The sequence below is a fragment of the Aplidium turbinatum genome, chromosome 10, assembly GCF_918807975.1.
Source record: "Aplidium turbinatum chromosome 10, kaAplTurb1.1, whole genome shotgun sequence".
In the NCBI taxonomy this organism is placed as follows: Eukaryota; Metazoa; Chordata; class Ascidiacea; order Aplousobranchia; family Polyclinidae; genus Aplidium; species Aplidium turbinatum.
Genome location: NC_137481.1, coordinates 18,231,485 through 18,257,903, shown reverse-complemented (window position 1 = coordinate 18,257,903; position 26,419 = coordinate 18,231,485). Strand labels below are relative to the sequence as shown.

The following is a 26,419-nucleotide window of genomic DNA, read 5'->3' as shown; positions in this document are numbered from 1 at the left end:
GTTACGTAATATTTGAACGTTCCCTAAAAGGGTACATACACAAAGCACAATATGCAACAAGTGAACAAATGTCAACGCAAAAACGAAAGCTAGAAGAAACGACACAAATAAACAGTTAAACACCGATCCCAAGTGACAACGTCATTCGCTGAAGACAGCTCAAACCCAGACACGGCTCATGTTTATTACTTTTCATTTGTTTACTTAAGAAAGCAAACATCAATAAATGGAATAATAAAAAAAAAACTTTCTGACCCAGCTATCGCAGCTGCAAAGATCCATTTTTGCGTTGTTTCAACGTTGACTGAGATTAGAACGATGCTGCATTGAAGTAACGTAAATAGACATCTTTTGCTCGCTGGGATGACAGCAGCAGTGTTCTTCTGCATTCCCTACAACGTTAAAATACTGCAAAACTAATGATACATTTTGTGCAGAACAAGCTCTTGGCTTGGTACAGGGCATAATACACAACTATCATTAAAACAAACTTATATGAAGCGGCGAGTTTTTGCAACAATTTTGAAAGCTTTAATAGCGACCACACATAATAAGCACTAAACAGCACTCGTTCGGATGATGCTTAAAAAAAACAGTGGTGAAAGATTGCAGGCTTAAGGGTTCCGAGAAAAGCGTTTGACTGTTTTTCAGCCTTTTAGCTAGCACCATTTTAATTTAAATAAATAAAAATCTTACCAGGCTATTAAAATTGTGGTTGTGTTTGATGATTTCAAAACACTTTACAAATGCACAATGACAGTTTCGACATGTTGGCGAAAATCTACACCAACAGAATAATCGATGAAGCACCAAGTTTCGTGCTGTAATTCACAAGACCACCTCGTTTGGTGACAACTTCAAACAAGAAATGAGACTTAGCGACTTACGACAATACGAAACATTGAAAGAGTGAAACTGAACACTACCCCAGACAGCAAAATCCGTTATTTATGCAGACGTTGAATCTATGCAGAAGTTATTCTGCAGATGTTGAACCAACATAAAAATGACGAATTTTGCTGTCGGGGGCAATCTGCGTGAACATGCCATCGGTAAGTGGAAAGTGCCAGAAAATGCTTTGATCAAAGAACTCGTTACTGCTGCAATAAGCAAATATCACAATGATAACCAGAAACGAGGATGGTAGTCTTCAATGGTTACTTATACATACGAAGCTAATTCAACATAAACAAACATTATGTTACCTAAGCACTGCATTAAGCACCACATATCAACAGTAGGTTTTCTGGTGATAGTTTACAATAATTTTTATACTAAAATTTAACACCTAGTTTTAAACTTTTGCAGAAAAAGTGCAAAGTAATTCACTGAGCGCCGAAATTAAGCTAATACAAACACGCCACATTATGATGTTAGATAACGCTCACAAAGTGGCGCGCGTGAGCACTGCTGTAAAGAAATCTCACAAGCATGATAAGAGATGTCGAGATTTCACGGGATGGTTAACAAAAGTTGGATTACAAAATAAGCCAACTTCTGACAGAACAAAAACGACAGTTAATCGACCACTCAACATGTATTCTACATTAAAAATGCGTAACTTATACTACAAGTTTTTTAGAATTTGCTGTTCGCGTAACCGAGCGGAAAAGGTTTTGTAAAGTTAGACAGCCCAATCAAAACTCAATCGTCTGCAGACGTTGAATCAATGTAAAAAAGGACTGATTTTCTAACTGGGAGACTGCTTGCAGATTAGCTTAGCAGACCACATTACACAGTCAGGTTGTATCTTCGCATACGAAGGTGTCAAGTAACTTATAGCACCTTGGAATAAAACATTCAACATTACTCAGGCTAGACAATGTGAGGTTATTTTTCAAACAATACTGCGCACATAGACATTTTACAGACAGAAAATACGAATTAGCTACCTGGGCATTTGCTATAACGTGTTGTATACATACATAAAGTCTTCAAAACTGCAGCGATACTCAAAGGAACAAATAATTCGATAACACAAGACAGTTTGAAAATTGCGTCATTTAAAAAATTTAAACTAGTCGTAGCTTGTATGAGGGTAGCAACATTCGTTCTTTCTTACGCTGATTCAGTGTAAAAAAGGACGATTTTGTTGCCTGTTTTTGAATTGTCTGGCTTTTGCGAGATGTCACTTTATAAGTTGGTTTCAGAAAAATGCATCTCCTAGCCGTATGTTTTCGTTTCGTTAAATCCCGTTCATTTAGGAGTTTGGTGACACAAACTGAGTTGCCAGAATCTGTCATTTTTAAGGAACGCTTCCATAATTTATGAAAAGTTTTAAGAAAATCAGAGATGTGGTTGCTCAGGCAAAATACTAATTAACAACGGATACAACTCAATATTTGTTTGGTTAACGTTTTCATTGAACTCCAAAAAAATGTGCATCTGTTGATAAAAACTTTTGATGATATGCGGACTCGAACTGAAACCAATCAACCGCAGTGAAGAAATACATCGGAAGATCGTTGGAACTTCGAATGTCTTTCAAGGGTCTTGCAGAGTCCAAGTTGTCACTTTGCTTGGACCAAACAAAACAGAATTTTCTTAAAATAACGCAATTTTGCAAACAGGCGAAATTCCTTCGAGCTAACGTCAACGACGAGTCACCGAAACCGAAGCAAACCAGAACAAACTCGATTCAACCGAAATTGGTTTATCAATGTCAACCATGATGCCACGATTTCGCACTTCCGACGAACCAAATCAAACACTCTTGCAATTTTGTCTAAATCCAAAGCTTAGTTACGCGACGGTTCATGGAGGTCAGCAGGAGGAGCATCTGATGTTGATATCTCTTCTTTTAGAGGAGGAAACGAATTGGTGGCGGCATTCAGGAGACGGTGATGCTGAGATAGCTCTTCTTCCTCATCCTCGTCGTAGGGAAGATGGAAAGGCATGAAGTCGTGGAAGGAGGTAAGAGAGTTCATGCTTTGTTTATAGTGACGTGTCTCGTACAGTGAGCTGCGGAAAGCGTTGACCACGCGAATCTAAAACAATGACAATGATGTAAGTTGGTAAAAACAACACAAACAAACCAGTGACTTTATTTTGTCTCTTATTTTTCGTTGTCTACTGAAACGTAGACGTCTAAGAATAAGCACGAAGCCACATTCCATTTTGTTTCAAATATTTCAGCAAATATGTCAGACATGGGTCTCTATTCTTTATTCCAGTTTTTCTACACACAAGGCATTGCTTAAATACGAAACTATTTGAAAGTGTAATAAAACAGTCAGTGACTAACGCACGGGTCACCCTTGCAAGGAACATTCTCATTTGAAACAGCTAAAGGATATTTTTATCTTAGTTTGACGGATCAGTGACGTTCACCGGCAAGTAGCTTCTTGCAATAATAAATCTTGATCAAAAAAAGTCATTTTCCAATTCTTAACCTTTTCAAAGCTACGACTTCTTGAGTAGGTGTCCAACAACACCAACATCATGCATGACGCCATACGTTACATAGGCGGCAATTTAAGATGATAGTTGACCTAAATGCACAAGCAGTCAAAAGAAGAGCAGAACGACGAAGAGACTTTACAATAAAGAACGAACACAAACCCGTACAACAAAGTACCATAGTGACAAGGAAATGCACATTTTACCTATGACTGGCATCTCTTCTTGGCTTGCGACCGAAGAGTTTGGGCGGGTGCTATCTGCACTAGGTACGGAAACAAGATAGGAATCAAAGTTTTTTGTTGGTAAGCCGAGCTGCCGGCCACAAATGGACGGGACTTGCTGATCGCTGAATTGCTGGGAAGTAGAGGAAGAATGAGGAAAGCAAAGATAGTAAAGTACGACACAGAAAGGCATGGATGTGATTGAAAGGTTTATAGCCTACTGAAATGACACAATTTGACATGAAACCACCCCACCTTTCAGTAGGGGGTAGAAGTTTTGCATTTTCGTAAACCAGTAAATGCATTCAATGATTTTCATGACGTATGATGCACTTGCCATCGCTGCAAGTCTTGATATCTGATAAAGTTACAAGGCAAAAGAAGAAACTTATGTCCACAGCATGAATGAACGGCAATCAAGATCAAACAACAGGCAAGCTTACAAGAATAACGTAACCAATATGTAATTGACATACCCACGAATGAGCACAAAGAAACCTATGAAATGCAGGCAGGTACACTGGTACAGGCTGGTAAAGCAGCTAAAACTATGCAAAAAAAACACACAAAAAGCGAACAAGCACACCCATTACGTCAGAGTCGAAAGCGAACGATGACGATTGATGACGCGAAGATTGTTCTTTGAAAGATTCCACCACATTCATCTGTATCCCAACGTGGGAAGATTTCGGAGGGAAAAGCATGAGAGAAAGAAGGAAAGAAAGGTCAACGAATTACTTTAGCAGGACTGATGGTTGAAAGTTCATCGTGGGAGTGAGTGTAACTATTACATTTAGACAAGCACAGGTGCTATCAAAGTTGAACAATGAAAGATTTTTTTTCGGTAAAACTTTTATAGCTGAATTTATTATCTTCGCACTGCAAGGCAATATCAACTGGCTAATTTAGCAATTCAGTGGAAGAAACAATATACTGCTGATACTCTCCGGCGTTTTAGGGTCAGTAACTGGTCCATAAACTCTAGTTCTTGCATACCTTCAAAACTGTGTCAGCTAAACTTTCTGCAACAATCAAGAGTTGTACAATACATGCATAGGCTCACTGCATTAAAGAAAATTTGAATTTTTGTTTCAAGCTTAGCTTGACTTGAAATATTTCTTAAACAATCTTCAAAGTCACATTAAAAAGACCACTCACAGTATGAGGCTCTTTTCACACAATAGAGGTAACAAGGCTAAGTTGCATACGGATTTGATACGGTTGGCCATTAAGCCCTAGTACGGAGCTGGTTATAGCGACCGACCAAAAAGTGAACGCAAGAAATAAAACATACCGCAGATGATTATATGTTTAAACAAGAGATGGTAGCAGCAAGTGTTATAACGCGTGTTACATTTGCGTGAGGTTCTCGCCTATTACCAGCACTATGCACAACCACCGCAGCCACCTCCTTCAACGTTTTCTGGTTTACAACAACTGCCAATGCATGCACCAAAATGACTTGTCTTACTTTAAACCTCCATGTTACCACCAAGACAAAATCCTATCGTCAACACAAAACTCAAACTTTCTGTTCAACCTTTGGCCGTTCATACCTGAACAAACAAGGAACTGGTGAACAGGACGACTAAATCTAAACAACAAGACTTTTCTTGACAGTGATAGGTTTTACAGCTGCCGAGGGCACAGGACTGCGATGGTGGGAGCTACGCAGCCGGGCGGAGACCATGGAGCGCTTTGCGTCGTTCATATCCATCAAGGAACGGTAATGAACGTCCTGCTCTTCTTTTGACTGAATCTGCAGCAATTACTGTGTCTGTGAAAATCTATTCTATAGAAGCTGCAGCACTGTCTGGAAACTGTTTAACTGGTTTGGTTTCACACGTGTTTAAAGCTAACTAGGCCCTTGCATTACTTCGCTAATTCAAGTCTGGTAAATTCACTAAAACCTTGAACTGCTCTTTACACAAAAGTTAACCAAAAATGAACAAGATCACTAAGAGTCATAAAAATCGACTAAAGCAATTGCAAAAGCTTTATACTTACTTCTAAAAACCAAATAGTGCTAAAGATCTGTATTGATTACTTTTGCTCTAAATGCTGGTATTTTGCACAACAACCTAAGCTCATGGCATTGCTCTAAAAATTTTGTCAGGGAAAAAACTTCTTAAAGTTCGACCACAGAGTCTTCATTTGAGGCTCATCATTCATCTTAATTACCTGTTGTTGGATCCTATTCAAGCCGCGGAACCATAAGATCTGGCCACGACGCACATTTTGATCTCCAAGATCAGGAATTTCATCATCGGATGCTCCAACAACTTCCACTGATGCCTCAGCTGAAGATCCAATCTGAAAAGTTGATGTTTCGAACACCGGGTGATTTTTAGCAAATAAATTGTTGACTGAAAAACGGTTAATCGGTTCAATGAAAAACGGTTAATGGAAAAATCTTTTAAGGGGACTGTCCTGAATATCAATTTCAGCACCGCCATTACTAAATTGGTCGGAAAATGTGCTTAACTTGTGGAAAACCCTACATATTATATGTTCTTGGAAAGAGTAAGAAAATCACAATCAAAATATGGCACTTAAATAGATGAAAAACGTTTCTGTGAAAAAAAATGTCAAAGAAATGCAAAAGTTTTTCCATTTTTAAAAAATTTTTACCACCGGTAAAAATTTAATTAGTCTCAAAAAAAACTTTTGATAAAAAATTATTTCCATCAGGAGTGTCCCCTTAAGAACAACCGAGAGGGTCAGTGAAGCACCTAGACAATGACGTTTTTTTATCAAAATGATCGTGGTGGTGAAGTCATGCAAAAGAACAACTGCGCTTACTGCCAAGCATTTTGGAAGCTGCTTGTTAGGGATTAAGGAGACGACCTGGCCCCAAACAAGTTCGAACAAGCCCAGGAACACACACCACAGCCACTGATCTATTGTGAGGGGCGCGGTTGTGAACGCAATCCCTCCAAATTCAATAATCAAAACCTGGAAAACAGAAAACGTACCAAGGTGTCTAAACAGAGATAATAATCAGAGGCACCATTAAAACAGTTGGCATATTAAGATTTACTGTTATCGAACGGAAATCTCTATACTTATTGTGCTATTTAAGCTTTTGGTCTAAAAATCTCAGCTAAGTTGCACAATCATCTTTGCTTTACTCCTAAAAATAATTTAATTTCTTCGCTTTTTCTGATGACTTCTTGGAATTTTATATAGAGATAGCATCGCACGCTGTAGTCAGCTGATGACCGAATGGTCAGAACGCTTGTACGACGCTCGAAAGAATATTAGTTTGACACCTTTAGACATGCTAAAGGTAGTCACAAACATCAGTTTCCTTGCCTTGGCCAGGCTCAATCTAAATCTTCAACAACGGGACATAACCTGAACATGACATGAAATTCTCACTGTACAATACAAACCTGCATGACAAAGGTTACGATTAAAATGGTGCAGAAAATGGGATTGGTGAAAATCCCACGAAACACGTCCCTCTCTCCATGGATCTTCCTGGCGTTGATTTCGTTGAAGATCTGCATCAGCACGAACGTATTGAAGAGGATCGTGAAGTGCTGGGTGGGTGCGGAGTGGAGTGTCAGCTGACGACCGTTGTCGATATCGAAAATCTTCTCTCCTGAGATCACGTGATTATGTGACGTATATTTTGACTTTTAAAACCAAAAGGGCTTTAACTTAGAAAGATACGGACGGAGTTTTACATTCACTGGAAAAACTTCAGCAATATGGATTGAGGAGAACTTAATAATGAATTGTACACGGATGAATAATGTAATCAACATGGAGTTGCTTGCTTCACTGCTGTTGATGCGAACCACGTGCTGTAGTGAGTTACCCAGCTCTGATCCTCCCATTTGTTTTTACGCAATTTGTGACGCAACAGTGCGATCCAACGCTCTACACACGTTGATCGCTTAGTTCCTTGAGTAAGAAATAGCGTAATTTCGTTTAATTTAAAGTCAGTTCATTAAGCAAAATCTAACCATAAATATTGCAGAAGTACTGGCTCACTTTGACCATCAATGCCGATGTTGACAGCACAAAAAAGGCAAAGTATGTTTTTACTTTTTTATTTAAATTATCACTGGTCTACAAAAAAAGAATTTTTTTTCTGCGGTTTTGGACATTGACTTCAGGTTTGGACACTGATTTCAGGTAATTTTGGGGTGCTGAATCCAAATCTGAACTCATATCTTTACTACCACATCAAATTTTTGAGATATGATAACAAAAATACTTTATTTTTGCCAAAAGTGGAAGATATGGCGTTCTGTTTATCACCACATATATGCAGTGCTATAGCGAAAGGTTAGTGTTAGACTGGCCAAAATAGCTTAAATAAGGCTACTGGACAAGCATTGCCATAAGCCTGCTTAAAGCTTTGTGGTTTCATGCAAAACATTGACGGGGGTGGGGGGTATCAGTTATACTTTTAGCTTCCCTTTTAGCTTGTTATTACCGCATGGTTAATAATGTTGCTTAGAAAACAAATTAGTATCAAAATTGTAGTTTGTGGGTGTATTTCAGCTACTTATGCACAACATGGCCTGGATTTCTGGATATAACATTAAAACAATGTGTATGTGTGATAAACGCAACGTCAAGTTTTCCACTTTTGACAAAAGTAACAATTTGTTCTTATCACATCTCACAAACCTGACGTGATAGGCAAAATCTGATTTCAAAGTTCATGCCGCAAAAATCGTGTACCTGTAAACCAGTGTTACGATCTAGCTAAAGCAACTAAGATCTCAAACATGGTTCATACCTGCAAATAATAGAACCATAATGACGATAAGTTGATACACGGCGTGACCAAGTATATTCTTCATCATGGTTTTAGATATGAGAGCTTTGTTTCGACCGTACGGCTTACGAAGCAGCAGAGAATCGGTCGGCTGTTCTGTTGCTAACGCCAGTGAAGCAAGAGTATCCATAATGAGATTGACCCAAAGCATTTGAACAGCCTTCAATGGACTGTCCTGCAAGGAAAATTTTGATAAGAAAGATGCTTACCCAGACAGCAGATCAGTCGTTTTTACATGGTTCAACATCTGCGGGCGTTGAGTCAATGTAAAAAACGACATTTTCTGCCTGCACAAGTATTCTTCGTCATGTTCACGTGAGACATCGTATTTTTCTACACAAATTGCGAGTCGCAATTCGACTAAGCAATCAATTTGTGCCGGTGTTGTTTGCTTTAGTACTGATCGAACAGCAATAGTAAAATGACCTAATGCAATATTGATGGGGTGCTTGCGCCATCACGCACGGTCATCGCCCGTATTCAGATCATGCCAAATGACGTAATGGATACAACTGCCCATTTTTATACTCGGGCAATAAGTAGTTGGCTGATTTAATGACATTAATTGAAATGAGCCTTCACTCGACAGCCTGACAGCAAAGGTTAGAAATTTGTTTTCATCGACCAAATGGAAATCTATTCCAAAATGCGTTGCCAAGCAAAGCCGTAAGGAAGCATAGTTTGGGAAATGAGTCAATGTCACAGCTGGCGACAAGAAAGAGTCCTGAAGGAATTAGGAGCATTTATGCAATCTTTATCCAGTTATGAAAGTGTTTTTCGGTTCCTACATCGTTTCAACGTATGATAACATTAAAGCGAAAGCTCTTAAACGTATCCGATTTTCGCCGCTTGGGCGTTAAGTCTGTCAAAGTTAACTTTGTTTTAGATATTTCAACCACAAATACAGTTTAACAAAACCTTATTTCAACAAGTGAAGCGTATAGGTCAGTCCACAGATATTTGTTAAGGTCATAAACTAATGAAAGTGTTAATCATTTGTCCAAGTGATGACAGAAAACTATGGCAGACTGGATCCATATCGCTTAGCAATGTCAACGCCATTCCCCGGGCAGCAAGATCCCCATTGTTACATTAATTTAACGTCTTTAGACGTTTAATTAATGTAAAAATGACAGATTTTACTGTCAGGGATTCAACTCATTTCACTTCTTCGCACCTCAAGTGAAGTGTTTTAGAATCGGTAGATTTAGCGACTTTGAAGAGGTCATGCTCGAGTGGCATTGCATAAGGTCTGAGAGCGTTGCAGGGATTGTCAATGGGATTAATTTACAATAAAAGCGTTCCGATTTTTGTATTAGGCTATAAAAAAATCGTGTCTTTGTTTCAATGTAAGACAATACTAAACCACAAAAAAGTGAAATTTCCCAAATATCGAACGTACCCTGATCGCACAAGCACCAACAAATGCCACCACCACAGCCACGACATTGACAGTCAGTTGGAACTGCAGAAACTTGGAGATGCTGTCGTAAACATTGCGACCCCACTTGACTGCCTTCACGATGGAAGTGAAGTTGTCGTCTGTTAAAATGATGTCCGATGCTTCTTTAGCAACATCAGTGCCAGCAATGCCCTGATCATGGAAAAAAACAAAAAAATGCTAAGTTTAAAAGTGAAATGCTATTGGATGCTAAATAAAACTCTAACTTCCATCTTGAACTCCATTAAAACAGTTTTCACAACTTTTGTGGTTTTGCTCTTTCCCAGATAGCAAATTCCATCAATTTTAGATTGATTCAACGTCTGCAAACGTTGAATCAATGTAAAATTGATGGATTTTGTTGTCGGGGCTCATTTATGTATGATCGAACGTTGAGGAACAAAACATGGTAAGAGCGTATTGCACACGACTCGTCTCTAAGTTGAAACTGCTCAAGTTATTGCAATGAAAAAGCTATCACTGAAGTAACTCTGAACACTCTGCGCACCACTGTTTTGGACCACCACTACTACAGAACCTTTCACAATGTAAAATTATTTAACTGGCTTAATAATATACATTTATACAGTGTGATGTATAATATGAGACAGAATATTGTGCAATGAGTTTATGTTTTGAAGAGCAAAAGCAATATGATCTAAGATACCATAGCAAAGCCGACGTCTGCTTTCTTCAACGCTGGCCCATCGTTTGTCCCATCTCCAGTAACGGCTACCACCTCTCTGTGTGTGCTAACAGTGCTGTCAATGATGCCTTTGACCAGAGTGTGCTTGTCAGTCGGAGAAGACCGGGCCAGCACGCGCAACTTGGGCCAGACAACATCCAACTTAGCTTGATCAATCTGAAATTTTCCAGATTTCCTTTAAGAACTATCACACTTTTAGATATTGCATGTTGATCATTTGAAAATTTAATTGTTTGTTGTTGGCCGTTTATAGTTATGGGCCGTTTAAAAACTGCCCGTTGGTGGTTTATGAATGAAACAAATCAATAATTTGATCTATTGGAATGGAGCAGCAAGCGTAAGTTGAAAACTAGACCTCTTTGTACCATGAAAGTTTTACAATTTTTACAAAACTACAGATTTTGTAAATCCTAATCTAATCATAAGACTGTCTAACTATACTATATATTGTATAACCTACAGTAGAGAAGATATGAGGGCACAATGTAAAAATATTTCAACCATTAGAACAGAAACTTCAATCAGTAAGTTATGGTGGCTCTCTCGTGGCCCCAACTAAAAAAATTATCACGTAAGAACATAAAGAAATTAAGACATACGGCTGTTGCGTGAAGAATGATTTATAGTATTTTTGATACCTACTATATTACAAGCATTATTACATTCGCTGAGAGATCACCAAACCATCCAGTTTGTAGATTTCCAAGCATGAAACTAACTTGCTTTCATAGAAAAGCTTTATGTATTGATTTTTGTGAGTCTAAATATGACAGTGAATGCACTCTGGCTATGTCTTGAGAAATCTGTTCCAAACTTTATGGTTCTTTAAGAAATAGTTTCGTGGTTTCAATCGCTTACAACGTAAAGGAAAAGGATTATGTTTAAGAGAAAGATATAGTGATAAAATTGCGACACTCTTCCCTGCTTTGACAGGTGCGGTTTTTGTACTGAAACGCAATATCAGGAAACGTTTATAAACATGCAGAAGATTTTCACAAACGAACCTTAATAAATGATCGATTTGTAATGGAAAGCCACTCAAAGATCAATTGTAAGCCGAATCCAGTCAACAAAAGCTGTCTTTCGCCTATTCATCTGGTTACGTTGAAACGATGCAAAAGTGACAGTTTTTGCTTGCTGGGAAGAATCCACCAAAAAAATCGATCGGTAAGACTATGTACCTCCCCCCTGGCGTTTCTAATCCGTCTATTGAACTCCTTGCCATCCAGCACTAGCATGTCTTGGTTCGGTGATATAATGCCACACTTGGTGGCGATAGAACGGGCCGTGTTTACGTTGTCCCCTGTCACCATGCGCACAGTGATGCCAGCTCGCTGACACTTTTTAATAGCGTCAGGCACCTGGATAGAGAAGGACTAGATTGTAGCGAAACTCGCCTGAGAATTTGCTCATTTGCTTGCAATTGTAACAGGCGTTTGAAAAAACTACGTCTGCAAACGAGAAATCAATGCAATTTTCCGGACAAGAAACACATTATTGTGGTCTCACAAATCAAAACAATTCTACAGATCACAAAAACAAAAAATTACCTCCGGTCTGACTGGATCTTCGATGCCAGTGATACCAATGCAAGTGAGATTGGAGATGACGCTGTTTTCCTCGTCCCAGTCCGGAGGTGAACCAGCGGGAAAATCCTTGTAGGCGAGAGCGATGGTCCGCAAGCCGTTGCCCGCCATGTCTTCGATGACGTCACGTATGATCTGGTTCCTGTCGCCGACCGAGAAATTCATTGTTTCTCCATTCTCGTCCAAGATGCTTGTGCATCTGAGCAGATGCAGAAATGATATATTGGATTTAGAATACGGGCTCAAAGAATGTGATTTAAAGTTTAAATTAATGATATACAGTATATCCGTAATCGGTAAAATGTGTTTCCTTTCAAAGGTATGTGGTTAGTAGTGTTAACACTCACTGCATGAAGCCAGTTGGAATAATTTTCAGTTCAACACAGTTCGTGTCTTCAATTAAGCAGACAACTACAATATACATTACATGCACATCTGTCTATTCCATATAAACTGAAGATCTGCACACATCTGCATACAGATTAAAACCCTAACATATCGAACCAATTAAAAACCGCATTAAAGCTAACAACCTACTTTTTTAAAACTATTTCAGATGCTCCTTTTGTGTAAAGGCGAAAGCTTTTATCATCGTTTTGAATAACGGTGCTCATGGATTTTCTCACAGAATTGAAAGTATAGACCTGACATAGAATGAGAAAAATATTTTCGATCTTCCGCCGAAGAGGTTTCAACACATTAAACAAACGTTGTAATACACCTAAAATATAGCCTTGAAAGTTTTATTTTGAGTCATCAAGGTAAAACGTGTTGACTTATTTTCAGTCTCCTGACACTGAAAAGATGAAATAAGGAAAAAGGTCGGTAAATAAACAATAAGATCTTTTTTAACACTTTATTAAATTGAAACCAGGTGGTATAAGACTTGAAAACATTACCCCATTATTATACAGTCCGATAATAAACTTATATATTTTAAAATAACAGGCTTTTAATGATTTATTCATTCTCTAAATAGAGTTAAAGCAAAAGGATGAGAGCTGCATGTACCTCTAGGGTGTGGGTCGCCATCCTTTGAAACGGGACAACTCAATTAGATCAGCGTAAAGAAGTATAGCCTAACTAATAAAGTATTTAACTAAGTGAACTCTTCCTCGCCCAGCATCATTTAAAAATGGTACTCGTTAATACGTGACACAAGACTTTGTTTTATAGAAAACAATCTGTCAATTCATTAAACCTTTTTGAAATACGTGTTTTGTCAGTTGGAAAATGTCAAGGTCGATGGGGACAAAAATTCAGAAGTTGAAAATTTTTCACGTAGTAAGAATTTGCATCAGAAATCGAGTCATGCAAGGAAGCCCGGCAGAACTGCCTGTTTTTTTTCAATCAAACTGAGAAAAAACGCTGGGCACGAAAGGGTTAAAGCACTTGATGTACAGTAGTTTGAAAATTCAAAATCGAATTTCTGTCTTGGATATTACACAATACGAAATAGTAAGTTTCGTCTCGGAAACAAAAGTAAATCCAAGATACCTTGAGTAATTTTTCTTCAGTGATTTCCTTGCGAACGCCTTCATACTGCCGCCCCATCTCAAGTACAAAGCCGAGCAAAGCACATTCGGTTTTATTTCCAACCTGTTGCGGTTGTCCGCCTTCCTTCTCAGAAGGCTGCAAATAAGTCAAGTTAGTTTTTGAGAGAGGAGAAATCAACTAAATTTCCCATCGAGCAAAAATTGCTATTTTTTACAACGTCCGGTGACGTTGAAACAACACAAATTGAAAAACTTTCTAGTTAGGTTGACAGATAGCTTTGAGTCACCAGAGCGCTACACAACACATTCGATTAGGATGGCATGGCCAGCAGCTTGTTTCTCCGTACCACATTAGCAGACCAGCCAGGGAGCCAAATTGTGAGTTGGCTTTTATGCCTGTGTCTAAAAACAGGACTTGAAGCGAGAATTTCTCTCACTAAAGAGCCAAGCCGATTTCAGCATACTGGGCTGAAATGTTGGCTGTCCACTGTTTATACAACAATGTATCCTAACGTCACCACCGGAGGATGTCAAGTTGATGTAATAGACTTATAGCTGTACACCATAAAAGCACCATCAAACAACGCTTATGTCTTTCGATACAGCGTAAAATCGATATTAAATTATGTTCTGAAGCAAAAACATGTGAGATTTCAATGTTCGACAGGTTTCAACCAAAAAACTTGAAATGCAACTTACTAAAATTTTAGAAGTGTAAGCGCTATTCACTGAGATGCCTGTGATCAATGGTTGCGTGAGTTGAGGAGGCAGTGCATCTGCTGGCGGCAATGCGTCGCGGTAGTGGCGACCGGCCAGGTAGCACTGTACGACTGTCATTCTGTTTGTGGTAAGTGTTCCTGTGATAGAGCAAGATAATTGCGTGGCCGCAGCAGCGGTTTAGCGACGCACGAAAACGAACGTCATATTTTTATTGATCGAAAACAAAAATTGCAATTTTGATTGAAAAGAAAATCAATGCATCATTTCGGAAGGGTAATCAGACCACTTATTGAATATCTTTACGTTGAAACAATGTTGTAAAAATAACAACGCTATTTACCACTGTTGTGCAAGGCTAAGCAAGATTATGTCCGTCTAAATTCTAAACAATAAAAAAGCTCGAAAATTTAACGTGCCGAAATCTCAAGTATGCATAATCTAAATATCACTGTTGAGTTAATTGAGAACAATCACAAACAACAAATGAAAAATGAATTTGTGAAAAGGCTTTTTGCTGATCATTGCTATTAAAAGCGAAAATCGCAGGCGTAAAACTAGAAAAAGGTACTTTAGAAATCATACGAGATAAGTCGAAAGTAATCAATGAAATATGCCTGTTTTGTCCGAGCAAATGGCTGTAGCATTTCCCATTGTCTCACAAGCGTCAAGATGGCGGACCAGGTTGTTATCTTTCATCATTTTCTAAAAGGGAAATTAATAAACTCACAAAAGCGTCTAAGAAATGGAGTTACACAGGGATCAGTTCTCGTCCCAATGTTGTTCAGAATCTATATCAATGACCTTCCAAACATCTTTTCAAATAAATATGTCTTGGTCATTTTTTATCCACGTGAGAAGAATATACTCATTCTCCACTATATAACTTATGTACATTTATGTCGGTAATGTATGTTGTTACATTGCAGTTTTAAATTGGACATTTCATCACGTGAAATGAGCCGAAGTGACTTATGTTTTCAACAACTGCAACCGCACTATTGATTTTATTTCATTGGAATGCTTGTAGCAAACTTACTTTTAATATCTCCATGGAGAAATTTTGCTGCACTGTAACTGCAGCAACTAAACTAAAGTGATAAAATCCAAATGGCATGACTCAGTGCGTACCTTGACAGAAAACGCAAGAGAGATGGTGACAGCTAGAGGCAAACCTTCCGGAACGGCCACCACTAACACCGTGACTCCAGTGATGAAGAACTTCACAAAGTACTGGACGTAGACAGATGTGCACTGGCTCTTCCATTCAAAGCCGAGGATGCCGAATAGTTCAATGCAAAACGCGACAATCAGAATCAGGACAGTAATCAGTGACACAGCAAAGCCTGAACAAGCGTACAGTGTAAATTCGATGTAAAGGAATGGTTGCAATTCGCAATATGACGCCTAATTCAAAAAAAAAAAAATAACACAATACTGAACAAAAAATAAAGAGCCCAAAATATACATACTAATTACTAACTAAACTCATGTTCAGCAAACGTTTCGAAAACTACACTGTCTTCGTCAGTGCTATAATTTTTATTAAATAAGATAATAAGATTAACCAAGCGTTCCAACCATTTTGCTCCTAACACAATGTGAAATATACAACAAAACAGTACAACACACTGACATCTTATCCCACCTGCGTATCCGATTTGCATTGCCAGTTTGGTGAGTTTAGCTTGGAGCACAGATTGCTCTTTCCTTCTTGATGCTTTCTTCTTTTTGGATTGTTCTCCATCGTCGTTGGGATCAAGCTCTCCGTCGACTTGCGCGACAACTTCTCCATCGGAACGGACGGTGAGAGGGATGCTCTCTTGGTTCGTGTGGTCGTGATTGACGTTACGGTCGGCTCGGTTGTCGTTTTCTGGGACCACTTCAAAGATGAATAATATATTATTTTAACAGTTCCTATGGTTGATCAGTTCTTACCTAGGTTATGTGCTTCGCATCAGAAGCAAATCGTCTGCAGACGTTAAATCAATGTAGAAATTTGCTGTCTGGAAAGGAAGCACCATCCAAATTTAAAACAAAGAATCGGGGTACAAAACCGTAATAGATGATGAAAAAAAAACGAGAGATAGACTCACTGTCGTAACCCTTAAGCTTCACAGCTAAGCACCATCTCAGCTTGTTACAATAATTGACGATTATCGTTTCAAGTGGGATTGCAATTCCATTACAAGACCTTGCGTGATGAGCGCGTCATTGTGTATGAGATATGTAAATAAACTAAACGCTAAAAAAAGAATAGATAGGCTAACGCTTGTAAGCGTTTTTGCTTTACGCATAGGCGTCGACTTTTCAAAAAACCTTGGGGGGCGAGAAAGGTGATGACGTCATAACCGTAACGCTATTTTACTCAATTAAAATAGTCTTTGATTAAGCTTAGTGTCTTGTTTATATTGACAAATAGGTCACAAACCGAATTCATTAGAACCGCTGCTTGAAACGATTAGTTTTACGCATGCAGTACGCCTAGTCGTAAAAATTTTAATATTGTTAGCTCGTAATTGGAACAGTTGGAAAACAAGACGATTCGTTTCCGTTTCGTACGAGTGAATAACAACGATCAAGACAGTGAAGTTATCGAAATAAAACGCAAAAAATCATGATCTTAAGCATAGTGAAAACCCGCTATCAGTTTTATTAACCTCGTTTCGCTAATTACTTACTTTCAAAGCGTTGAAAACGGCGAAGTGTTTTCTCCTCTGTTTTTATCGAAAGTCTTTGTAGTCTTTTATTGAATACAGCAGGCTATATACTCGAGTAAAGGTCGAGATGTTCGCAAGTGATTTTCACTTCAAAAAGGCAAGTTCAACTAACACGTGGACATGCTGTTGTCTCCAGCTCGGCAGTTTTCAAAATGAACGCACTAAAAATCATTGTCGACGTAGATTACGGAGTGTGAAATCGCGTCGGCCTAAGTAAAAGTTTTTAATACGCTTATTTGCAGTGATTCAAACTTAATTTTCAAATTCAATGATTTCTTGTCAATTCTAAACTTTATGCACTTGTTGAGCAATATGCAAAGCTCACGAGACAAAACAAAATGAGCTGTTTTAAGAGATCATTTTTTTATTTTTGCGTGTAGGATATAATCGTTCTTATTATTACGTAACATTCCATGATCGTTAAAGTCGATGTCAAACCTTAGCGGCCGCATAAAACAATGATGTCAGGTTAGCTAGGTGATAATAAGAGACGTGAGACGTCGTTAATGCAGGCAATATCTGCGACCAAGACCATTAAACACCTTTTCTTTTATCGGTTTTCGATTTAATTCTCACACATTGCGAAGAAAACAATGCGTTCCGTAGAATCATAATTGTCTCATAGCAGGAAGACCTCGTTGAAAATAGCGCGTCTAATTTAGCTGGTTTACTGAATATTGCCGTGAATAGTTACGTGACTATTCCAGCAGCGTAAGTTACTCTACCGTCTACTTTGAAATTTCCATACCGTATGAGAAAGCCTTGCGATCAGCTGCTGTTTTGCGGGCAAGAGCAACGTAGGCTTTTCTTGCTTTCGGCATTCTTTAAGTCCGTTTAAATTATCTAAATCTCTTTCGCGAAGTGTTTTATCTTTAAAACACCACTTGTAATCACCATTTTTGTTGCCCCTCAATCATAAATTTACGGGGGGCGCCGCCCCCCGGAAGTCGGCGCGTATGGCTTTACGTTCCATGCAAACACAACAGAAAACGAATCACGTAACAAACAATGCCCACAATCACATTCGAAAATAAGATAAGTGACAATACACCACGAATATTCAACCACAATCACAGTAAATGCAACAAAGCTAGACTGTTTTGTTTTGCATTGATGGTATTTTTGATTTGAAAGTTTGTTTCAGAAAGAAGGCCTCACATTGCATCAAAACAACGCAATCCATGAATGCGCAACCATATCAAGCTCACAAAAGTGTGTGATCTTTAAAGACTTGTTTGTAAGTAGATGAAGACTCTAAGACGAGTGGAAAACTTCGACCGCAGCCAAAATTTGCCTCACCTCTTTGAGCAATCAACTTCGGCGATAGTCAGCGGTCGAACCAGTCACTTGGCATGTCTCAATGTCTCATAGCTATGTGACCGTAGAATATAACTCTATAACTTTGGGGAATCTTTCTTGTGACCATGTCGGCCATAGTCTTTATGGTTTAAATCCGCAGTCAACTGATTTGACGCGTTGCCCTGTCTTAGCAAAGTATTCGCAGCATCGCAAACTTGCTTGCGTTCTTCAGGCAGTTTTGCTCTTCAAAGGCAAAAGCTGTCTACTCAATTTTTGTGTCTCACTGAAGCCAATGGTTGGCAGTTTCCGTTCAAGTCAGTCGATCCAATCAAATACAATATTCCATAAACCAAACAGGCCACTATGGCATCAATTCAGTTCATTCTCGGTCTTCTTCATGTCGTGTCACAATTTTTCTTTCATTCACCTCACAAAGGATTCCACGCTGACCAACTAGCTATCTACACGCAAGCCATGCCCAAGATCAATGACGGAAGCCAAATATCAACTGAGTAGTGAAAACGAAAATTTGAGGCCGAAAAATTCAGTTGGTACAGAGCAGTTACGACAAGGAACAAACATGCAAATGTCTCAACGCAAGATACGGCAATGCACAACATGCAGAGTAGTTCAGGACAAAGACGCCATCATTCAATTTCACCTTTACAATTGACAGTTGAAACAGTAGATCCGGAAACGTTATTTTGCTTTTCTGTTGCATCTGACTTTCTCTTAGCAGCTGATTATCATAAATATATACCATTGTTCAAGATCTGTTCGAAAGTTGACTATCCAATCAAGTTTCACTACACCGCCACATTTTGACTCGATACAGATAAAGAAATAATATAGACCCACCTCTTTGATAGAATTTTTTTATGCATGACTAATCATAGATAAAATGGATTTTTTGATGGCACAACTTAGTGAATTCAGAAATTTTTATAAATAGAAAGGTCGTGGAAACACACGATTAAGTTTCTCGACAGTCGAGTGTTGCAAGAATTGACAGCGATAGACACCGGTGTTTCGCCCACGAGGCTGGGATTGTCAGTATCGCAACACTACTTCATGCCACAGAGTTCGACCGCTGCTCTCAGTTGTTTCCGAAACAAGAGGCCAAACCAAGTACCAGCATATTTCGCAAACGATCGTATGGTCAGCTGTTAGGCTACAATATTGAAATAAAGTAGCAGTACACGTACATGGCAAAACCAAAGCAATATATGAGAACTCAGTGCCGTCGTGGTGACTCTTTGATAAGCACAAATCGGATGACTTGGTGTATCATTAAAATTCAAAGTTTTTTGCTAGGAATTAGTTAGTTAGTTGTTAATAATGCCACTGGTGCTACCCAGACAGTGAAAGGAAAAAACTCACCTAAATCATCTTCATGCTCGCCCGAAGCTCCGAGAAGGGAGAATATGATGCCGGTTTGTGAGTTAACTCCCACCGCCGTGACGACGATCTTCCCACTTCCTTCCATCACATGAGTTCCTGAGCACAATTTGAAAAAAATATTACATATCAAAATTAGTTTCAACTCTTTGGTAAAGATGCCACCAAGCTGAGGAGAAAAGCTAAAGAACAGAGTGTTTTTATTTTAAGCAATAATCTCGTTTTGCTATAAAATACCATTGCTTTATTTCCAGCTCCGTAAACGTTTGTATCAGAACATCATAAAGTTTTTATGCGTGTTGCATTTGGCTTTTTTGCACAAAAATTGTTTTTGTTACACCGTACAATAAACGGGTCTGCTACTATTCGGTGAGTCCGATTCGGTGAGTTCCTAACCTCTAACCCCTAACCCTAAAACGGCAATGATAATTAGGCTACGGTACCCGATAATTTAAAAAAAAAATTGAAAAAATCCCCCGTTAAGGGATCGGACTCACCGAATCGGACTCACCGAAACGGGCCATTCCGACAATAAACATATTAAACCACAAACTCTGTAAGGTTTAAACGTATTTAAGTTAACAGGAAAACTAAATCGAACGTTTTAAGGTCACAGAGGATATGTAGAGCAAACATCAGAACATCATAAACACAACCAGAAATGATAATTCAAAGACCATTGAGTTCTTTAGTAGGTCTATAAGTTATAACATACTTCAAAACACGTTCGATTTATTTACTTTCAAGTTTCAAATGAGTTTACTTTTGGCCCTTCCTCTTTCCATTTTGCTTCTTGGAGAGAGGGAGAGAGAGAGAGAGAAAGGCATTAATTGGTATTATTGCATAAATAGTACACGAAACACCAATAAAAAAAATATATGATCCATGCACATTGCACAACGACGGTCCAGTTAAAGTGCAACTGCACGATCGTTTAACGTTGGCTAGAATCCATTGCCAAGACATCCGGTACCTGTTGAAAACCTCACTTCCTTACAATTGAAACCCAAAGCAGAGAAACCGACCCTTTTCCCACGTTCTCTAGCGCTTCTCTCTCACGCTACCTGGAAGTGGCAAACTCGTCAACGCCACCTAGTGATATGATGTCAGTTGGAGTCGAGCTTAGTGGAGACCAAACTAGCCGAGATAGGCTTAGTTGCTAGTGAATGCGCAAATTTATAAGGCATGGGCATCTATAATGAAGACGCATCTTTCAGCCAGCATTATACAAATTTAGTTGTTCATGCCTGTGTGCCAGGAGTGGTTTGCGAAGCCCATCGCCGAAGGCTAGTTTCGTAGATTACAACAGCCAAACTTGCTTATATCAAAAACATTTTGTATTGTATTATAGGACATATAGTAGCCTACAGTCGACTATCATGCGATAACGCTTAGCATTCATTGGGACTGTCTTCGGCAGTGTTGACATCTGGGTTTTTTAAAAGTAATCTAGATGAAGCTAAAAAAAAGACCAGAATAAACCAAATTGAAGCAGAAATAAACTAAAAAATACACTAACATACAATACTGATGACAAATCGCATTACGCCTAGGGGTGGTAGAAGTATTCCATCGCGTCCTCTGGGCTTGCCATCTTTTTCCCAATTCTTCCTATCAACCCTGAAGAAGGTTTGTAGGACTGCTGGATTGACCATTGCATGGAAGTCGTCCAACACAGTGATGCAAGAGGTGCTCTCCGCCATGCCGTTAAGCACCCTTACACAATGCTCGATTTCGTGATTCGATTGTCACATAACATTGGTTAAGACGTACCGTACCTTACCTCGCCTGGGCCTATGACAGCTTTGGTTTGTCCCTTAACCAACAATTTCAATGGATAAGTCAACAGACCTGGCTTATTTTTTTCAAACTTGAGATTGCAAAGAGCCTATACTACCTGCCTTCGCATAAAAAGCACGTGCAACAAGATCGAAGCAGCAAAAAAAAAAACTCCTTCCTCTAGTCTAGAGTCTAGACAGTGGTCGGCAACCTGCGGCTCTTTAGCTCCTCTGAAGCGGCTCCCTCCAGATTTGACATGATTTGGTATAGCCTATGCGTTCGACTGTGATAATGAAAAAAAAAAAAAAAAAAAAACGTCATCAAAACGTTGTTTACTAGTTGTGCAAGATGATGCAGCAATGAGCCAACTCTGATCGAGTGATACTCTGTCAGAAAATAATAGACTTTTTTTTATCAGTAGCCATGCACAACTAAAAAAGAGAAAAGTTTTAGGCGAAAACAGAGATGTTACTCAGCATAGACAATTGGACATAAACATGAACTTTGCATTCAATGCAAATGATGTTGGCATATCCGCATGCTTAATGGCCTATGTGGGAAAAAATCCCAAAATAAATGACTTCAAAAGGCACTGTCACAACAGCCATAGAGCATTAATTTTGCTGCACATTATCTCATTTTGGAGATTAGTTAAAGTAGGCAGTATTGGAACTTATGCAAACATCGGAGCAGAGTAAGGAAGCTTTCAATAAATGGATAACAGCCCCATGCCACACCAATGCTGCTAGTTTTGTGGCAGCTCAATAGATGGTTAAGCGAGGAAAGCCGTACACAGATAGAGATGACGGCATAAAAAAGAATTGTGCGGTAGCAAAGAAACTGTGGTCTGATCTACTTGAAATACATATATTACGTTTTGTGGCTCTCAGCTGGTCATATCTGCCAAAATATGTAACAGAATCGCTCTTTTGTTAAAAAAGGTTGCCGACCACTGCAGTGTGGAACAAACACAACTAAAGGACTTGCAAAAGCGATTGTCGCTTCTGTCTGACTCCAACTGACGTCATAATCCGCGTGTTGCGCAATGCAATCCGCCTTTACAGAAACGTGGCCAAAAATACAAGCGCGTGGAAAACCATAGTTTTGATAATTTTTATTGAGATAAATATAGCCTTAAAAAGTAAGGGCGAGGTTGGTATTTATAGATTGAAACATGCTCTTTCAGATAAAGTGCTGTCAAAGTCATCGTGCAGTTGCACTTTAAGAAGCACTGAGAATTGTGACCATAAATTTGACCCTGAAGCTCAATCGTTGTCTGTTCAACTTGACCAGTAGTGCTCCCATACTGAAAATGGTTTAGGCTTGCACAAACTACTAATGTAACAGAACACTGCAATTACTTTTCGAAAATACAAAGACGTTCTGCCTTTCCATTGCCAAGTGGGAGAAACTAAAACGGCCTTCATTGTTTTCATGATCGTTTTGTTGCAATAAATGACAAGTTAGTCTTTTTCTTTCTTGTATAGTTGCCCCCAACAGAGATAGGTAGAAAAAGATAATATCAATGTTCTCACATTTTCAGTGTAGTTTACCAAAATTAAAAAAAGTTGAACCTAAGCTGCCGTTTGATTACAGGCTGTCTCAAACCAACCAACATCACGTAGCTACACATTCTGTCTGGAATAGCTCTTCCCAGCATCAGAAGAAGCGTGACCAGAAGAAAATAAAGATCTTATCAGGACATGGATTTGAGCAGAGACACCCACTATATGGCCAAACTCTAGCACGCAGACGATTGAAGTCAAGAAACAGTTTCCCTGCTTCAGTTGTCTCACTGGGTCAAGATGAGGTCGCCGCCACTGTGGAAAGAGGAGTTGGCACCCGGGCAATATGGAGCAAGAGCTTGCGTGAAGCTCTGGGCGACGGCCGTGTGACACACGACGAAAAAGAAAATGAAAAACAAAATGTATTATTTGAAAATTTAAATTTCGAACTTCTAGTGGCTTCAACTAGACGCACAAAAGTAAAGTTTTAATAGTTTGGGCTAGTTATATTTATTAAAGTACTAATTTTTGTTATTGAACGATCTAATCTTGTGCAGCATGTCAAATAGATTGCAAACGTTGTTAAAATTTTACCTCACATGTTTAAGTTGCTTTAATTGTTGTCTAAACCAGCATTGCACATTTCGAATGTAAATAATTAGAGTCTACTCAGACAGCAAAGCTACCGTTTTTACATCCTTTCCATGTCGCTAGGCGATGGAAAAGACATACACCCACCAGCCAGCATTATCGGATCAGTGTCAACGCCTTTCTTGACTTGATCCGACTCTCCAGTCAATGAGCTTTCATCTATTTTCAAATCGTTACTCTGGATAACGATTCCATCTGTTGGTAGAAGATCGCCTGTGGAAGATCTTTGTTTAAAAAACATTCCGCCATTGAAATGTGGGATCACTTTGCCTCAATAGCGTTTCAGTAATTAAAAGATTTCAATAAACGAGTTTTTCGAAACTGCTTCTGAAGTGGAAATGGATATCGCTTAACTTCAGTCCGGTTGCAAAAAGTTAATAGAGGCAAGAGCTGAATAAGAAAAACGTTGCAAAACTGCGGTACTGCGATTTGCTTCTTGAAAGTTTGTTCACATGTGACCGTACATGCATTCATTCAGCATAAAAACTGTGATTGATAACTATGATTACAAAACTCATATGGTAGTTTTGAAACTGCAGCTGTCAATCTCAGACTTTGTGAGCATTATTTCGTAGCCAAAATACAATCAACAGTGTCATTTGGAACAAGAATTTTTTTCCAAAGTGCTTTCGTAGCACCACCTTATGAAACGTGTTAGCAAAAGTATCTGAAAGGAATACCAATTTTGCCATCCACGTGGCGTGTTTAAATCGATTCAACGCATTTTTGGCAAAACAAATGCACGACCGGCAGCAACCGCAGCATGGCAGTATTTTTGCTATGGTTGACTTACCGTATCTCACTTGACAGACGTCGCCTACAACAATTTCAGCCACAGGTATTTCAACAATATGGCCGTCACGAACAGTGGCAAACTTTTGTTCTTGTTCTATCCTGTTCTGGAGGCCTCTAAACTGCTTTTCTTTCGTGTAATCATTGCCGGCAGTAACAAGCACAACAACTACAACCGATATCAGGATAGCAGAACTCTCAATCCATCCTGTCGCCCCTTCACCGCCCTCCCCGCCAGCAGCCTGAAGGTGCAATGGTAGGCAGTCCTCTGTACAAAGATATCAATATCAAAGCAACAACAACGAAAGAAGAAGTCGTTACGTTTTTTTTTTCCAGCGACTATGACACACAAGCACCACTTCAATGCAACAAAAACATGTTTGATTCAAGCATAAGCAGTGAAGCACGCATGCCTGACAAAAATCTTATCGTCAAACCTTGGAATGCAAACTTGTAAAGCATCCCGATCCTCACTTGTTCAAATGTTGAATGTGAAAATTTTTATTTCAGATTCTGAAGGAATTATTTAGTTTTTTACGAGGAGGGGAGTGCCAGAAAGAATAAATAGTCTTTTATCTCTCACATAGAAATCAATGGATCAATCTTAAACCGACATCAAAACATCCGAAATGGACAAGGTTCCATAGACTTTAAGATTATGCGTGATCAAAGCTTAACACAATGCACAAGTGACAACACAATGAACTTGTAGCACTCACGTGAACTGCCATGTGGTGGTTGATAAAAAGATAAAGCTAACGAAACAAGAGCAGCAACTTCCAATATTATTAAGGTGACATCTTGCAAAGCTTCCCAAACCAACTGCAAGAAGGTTTTGGGCTTTTTGGGAGGTATTAGGTTTACTCCATAAACGATTCTTCTATTTTCAAGATCCCCAGAGGAGCCTTTTAAACCTTTAAAAAATTGATTAAACAATAAAGCCATATGATATTCAATTTAAAAAAAAAAATAGGCAATACTATGATGGAATAAAAACTTAAGATACTGTATTAAACTTTGCACTACTTTTTCTCACCAATTGAAATATACGTTTTCGATGGATAAGGAATGAAGCAAATGAAACGCACCCTGAAGTTAGAATAAATTCTATTGAAACTTTCGTCATGTAAGTACAACTTCGACAGTAACTGATTAATTATTCAAACATAATAAGAAATGTAATATGTTTGACAGTGCTGTGAGTACGGACGGGAAAAAAATACAATACTTGGGTCCACTGAGCATTGAAGAAAAGAGACTTAAATAAAAAATAAAAAAACAGTTTCTAAAATCGCTGAGCAAAGTTAAAGATACCATTATTTGGATCAGTGAGTAGTTTTCGACAAAGTCCTTCCACGCTTCCATATTTTGCTAGTATCCTTTCCAGTCCCTCATGTCCTCTGCATTCCATCAACTGCTTCAGTTCAGTTACTTCGATGCTGAATCCATGCTCAGCTGCTGCGGCGCTCGACCCTTGAACGTTGTTCTTCTGGCCTCTGTTACCAGAAGGAGCCATGACCAACTGCAAAGTCGGCTTCCACTGAACACTTCCTAAATTTGCACTTTCCCTACTTAAACATTTATGCTAAACAAAAACCTGTAACGAAAACACCACGTCAGAGAATAGTTTTGAGCCTTCGTAAAAAGTTATTGATTGTATAATATGAAAAAAAAAACCTATCTGTTCACGTTCGATCTGCATACTTTAGGTTCGAATAAATGTAAAAATAACAATTTTAACAATGTGGCAGTACCTCATGATGCAACAATACCTTCCGTGTTTTACTCAATAGGCTATCATTCTAATCTAAAGTAACACATTTTCTTCTTGCCTTCATCATATGGCGTCCTTTCTTTGGAGTAGTTGTGAAGTAAAAAAGGATACACACCAGCCAGTAAAGAAGACAA

At 38.8% G+C, this 26,419-nt stretch overlaps 1 protein-coding gene across 2 annotated transcripts; it reads right to left on the bottom strand.

Moving 5' to 3' along the window:
• On the bottom strand, positions 1-26,101 carry LOC145777980 (plasma membrane calcium-transporting ATPase 1-like). 2 transcript variants are annotated; one of them, XM_082589357.1, is made up of 21 exons: positions 25,826-26,101; positions 25,231-25,425; positions 24,513-24,779; positions 23,807-23,932; positions 19,767-19,883; positions 16,016-16,249; positions 15,499-15,713; positions 14,985-15,072; positions 14,350-14,507; positions 13,652-13,786; positions 12,692-12,798; positions 12,119-12,353; positions 11,750-11,929; positions 10,530-10,724; positions 9,824-10,015; positions 8,383-8,596; positions 7,019-7,230; positions 6,426-6,578; positions 5,805-5,936; positions 5,180-5,382; positions 2,850-2,987 (listed from the first exon to the last, which is right to left on the bottom strand). In XM_082589357.1, the coding sequence occupies exons 1-20, from the start codon at positions 26,025-26,027 to the stop codon at positions 5,218-5,220; spliced, it is 3,522 nt and encodes a 1,173-aa protein (XP_082445483.1). In that variant the 5' UTR covers positions 26,028-26,101; the 3' UTR covers positions 2,850-2,987; positions 5,180-5,217. The 2 variants fall into 2 exon arrangements, with proteins under 2 accessions (XP_082445482.1, XP_082445483.1); XM_082589356.1 differs by lacking the exon at positions 5,180-5,382 and having other exon boundaries at positions 1-2,987.
• Between the last annotated feature and the right edge of the window lie 318 nt (positions 26,102-26,419).

Excerpts from the sequence above, each read along its gene's own strand:
- LOC145777980 (XM_082589356.1), bottom strand. The coding sequence starts at position 26,027 with ATGGCTCCTTCTGGTAACAGAGGCCAGAAGAACAACGTTCAAGGGTCG. Across the intron at positions 14,508-14,984 it reads CATTTGCTCGGACAAAACAG|GAACACTTACCACAAACAGA; the intron begins GCATATTTCATT and ends GCTCTATCACAG. Across the intron at positions 12,354-12,691 it reads TCTGAAATAGTTTTAAAAAA|ATGCACAAGCATCTTGGACG; the intron begins GTAGGTTGTTAG and ends GCATCTGCTCAG.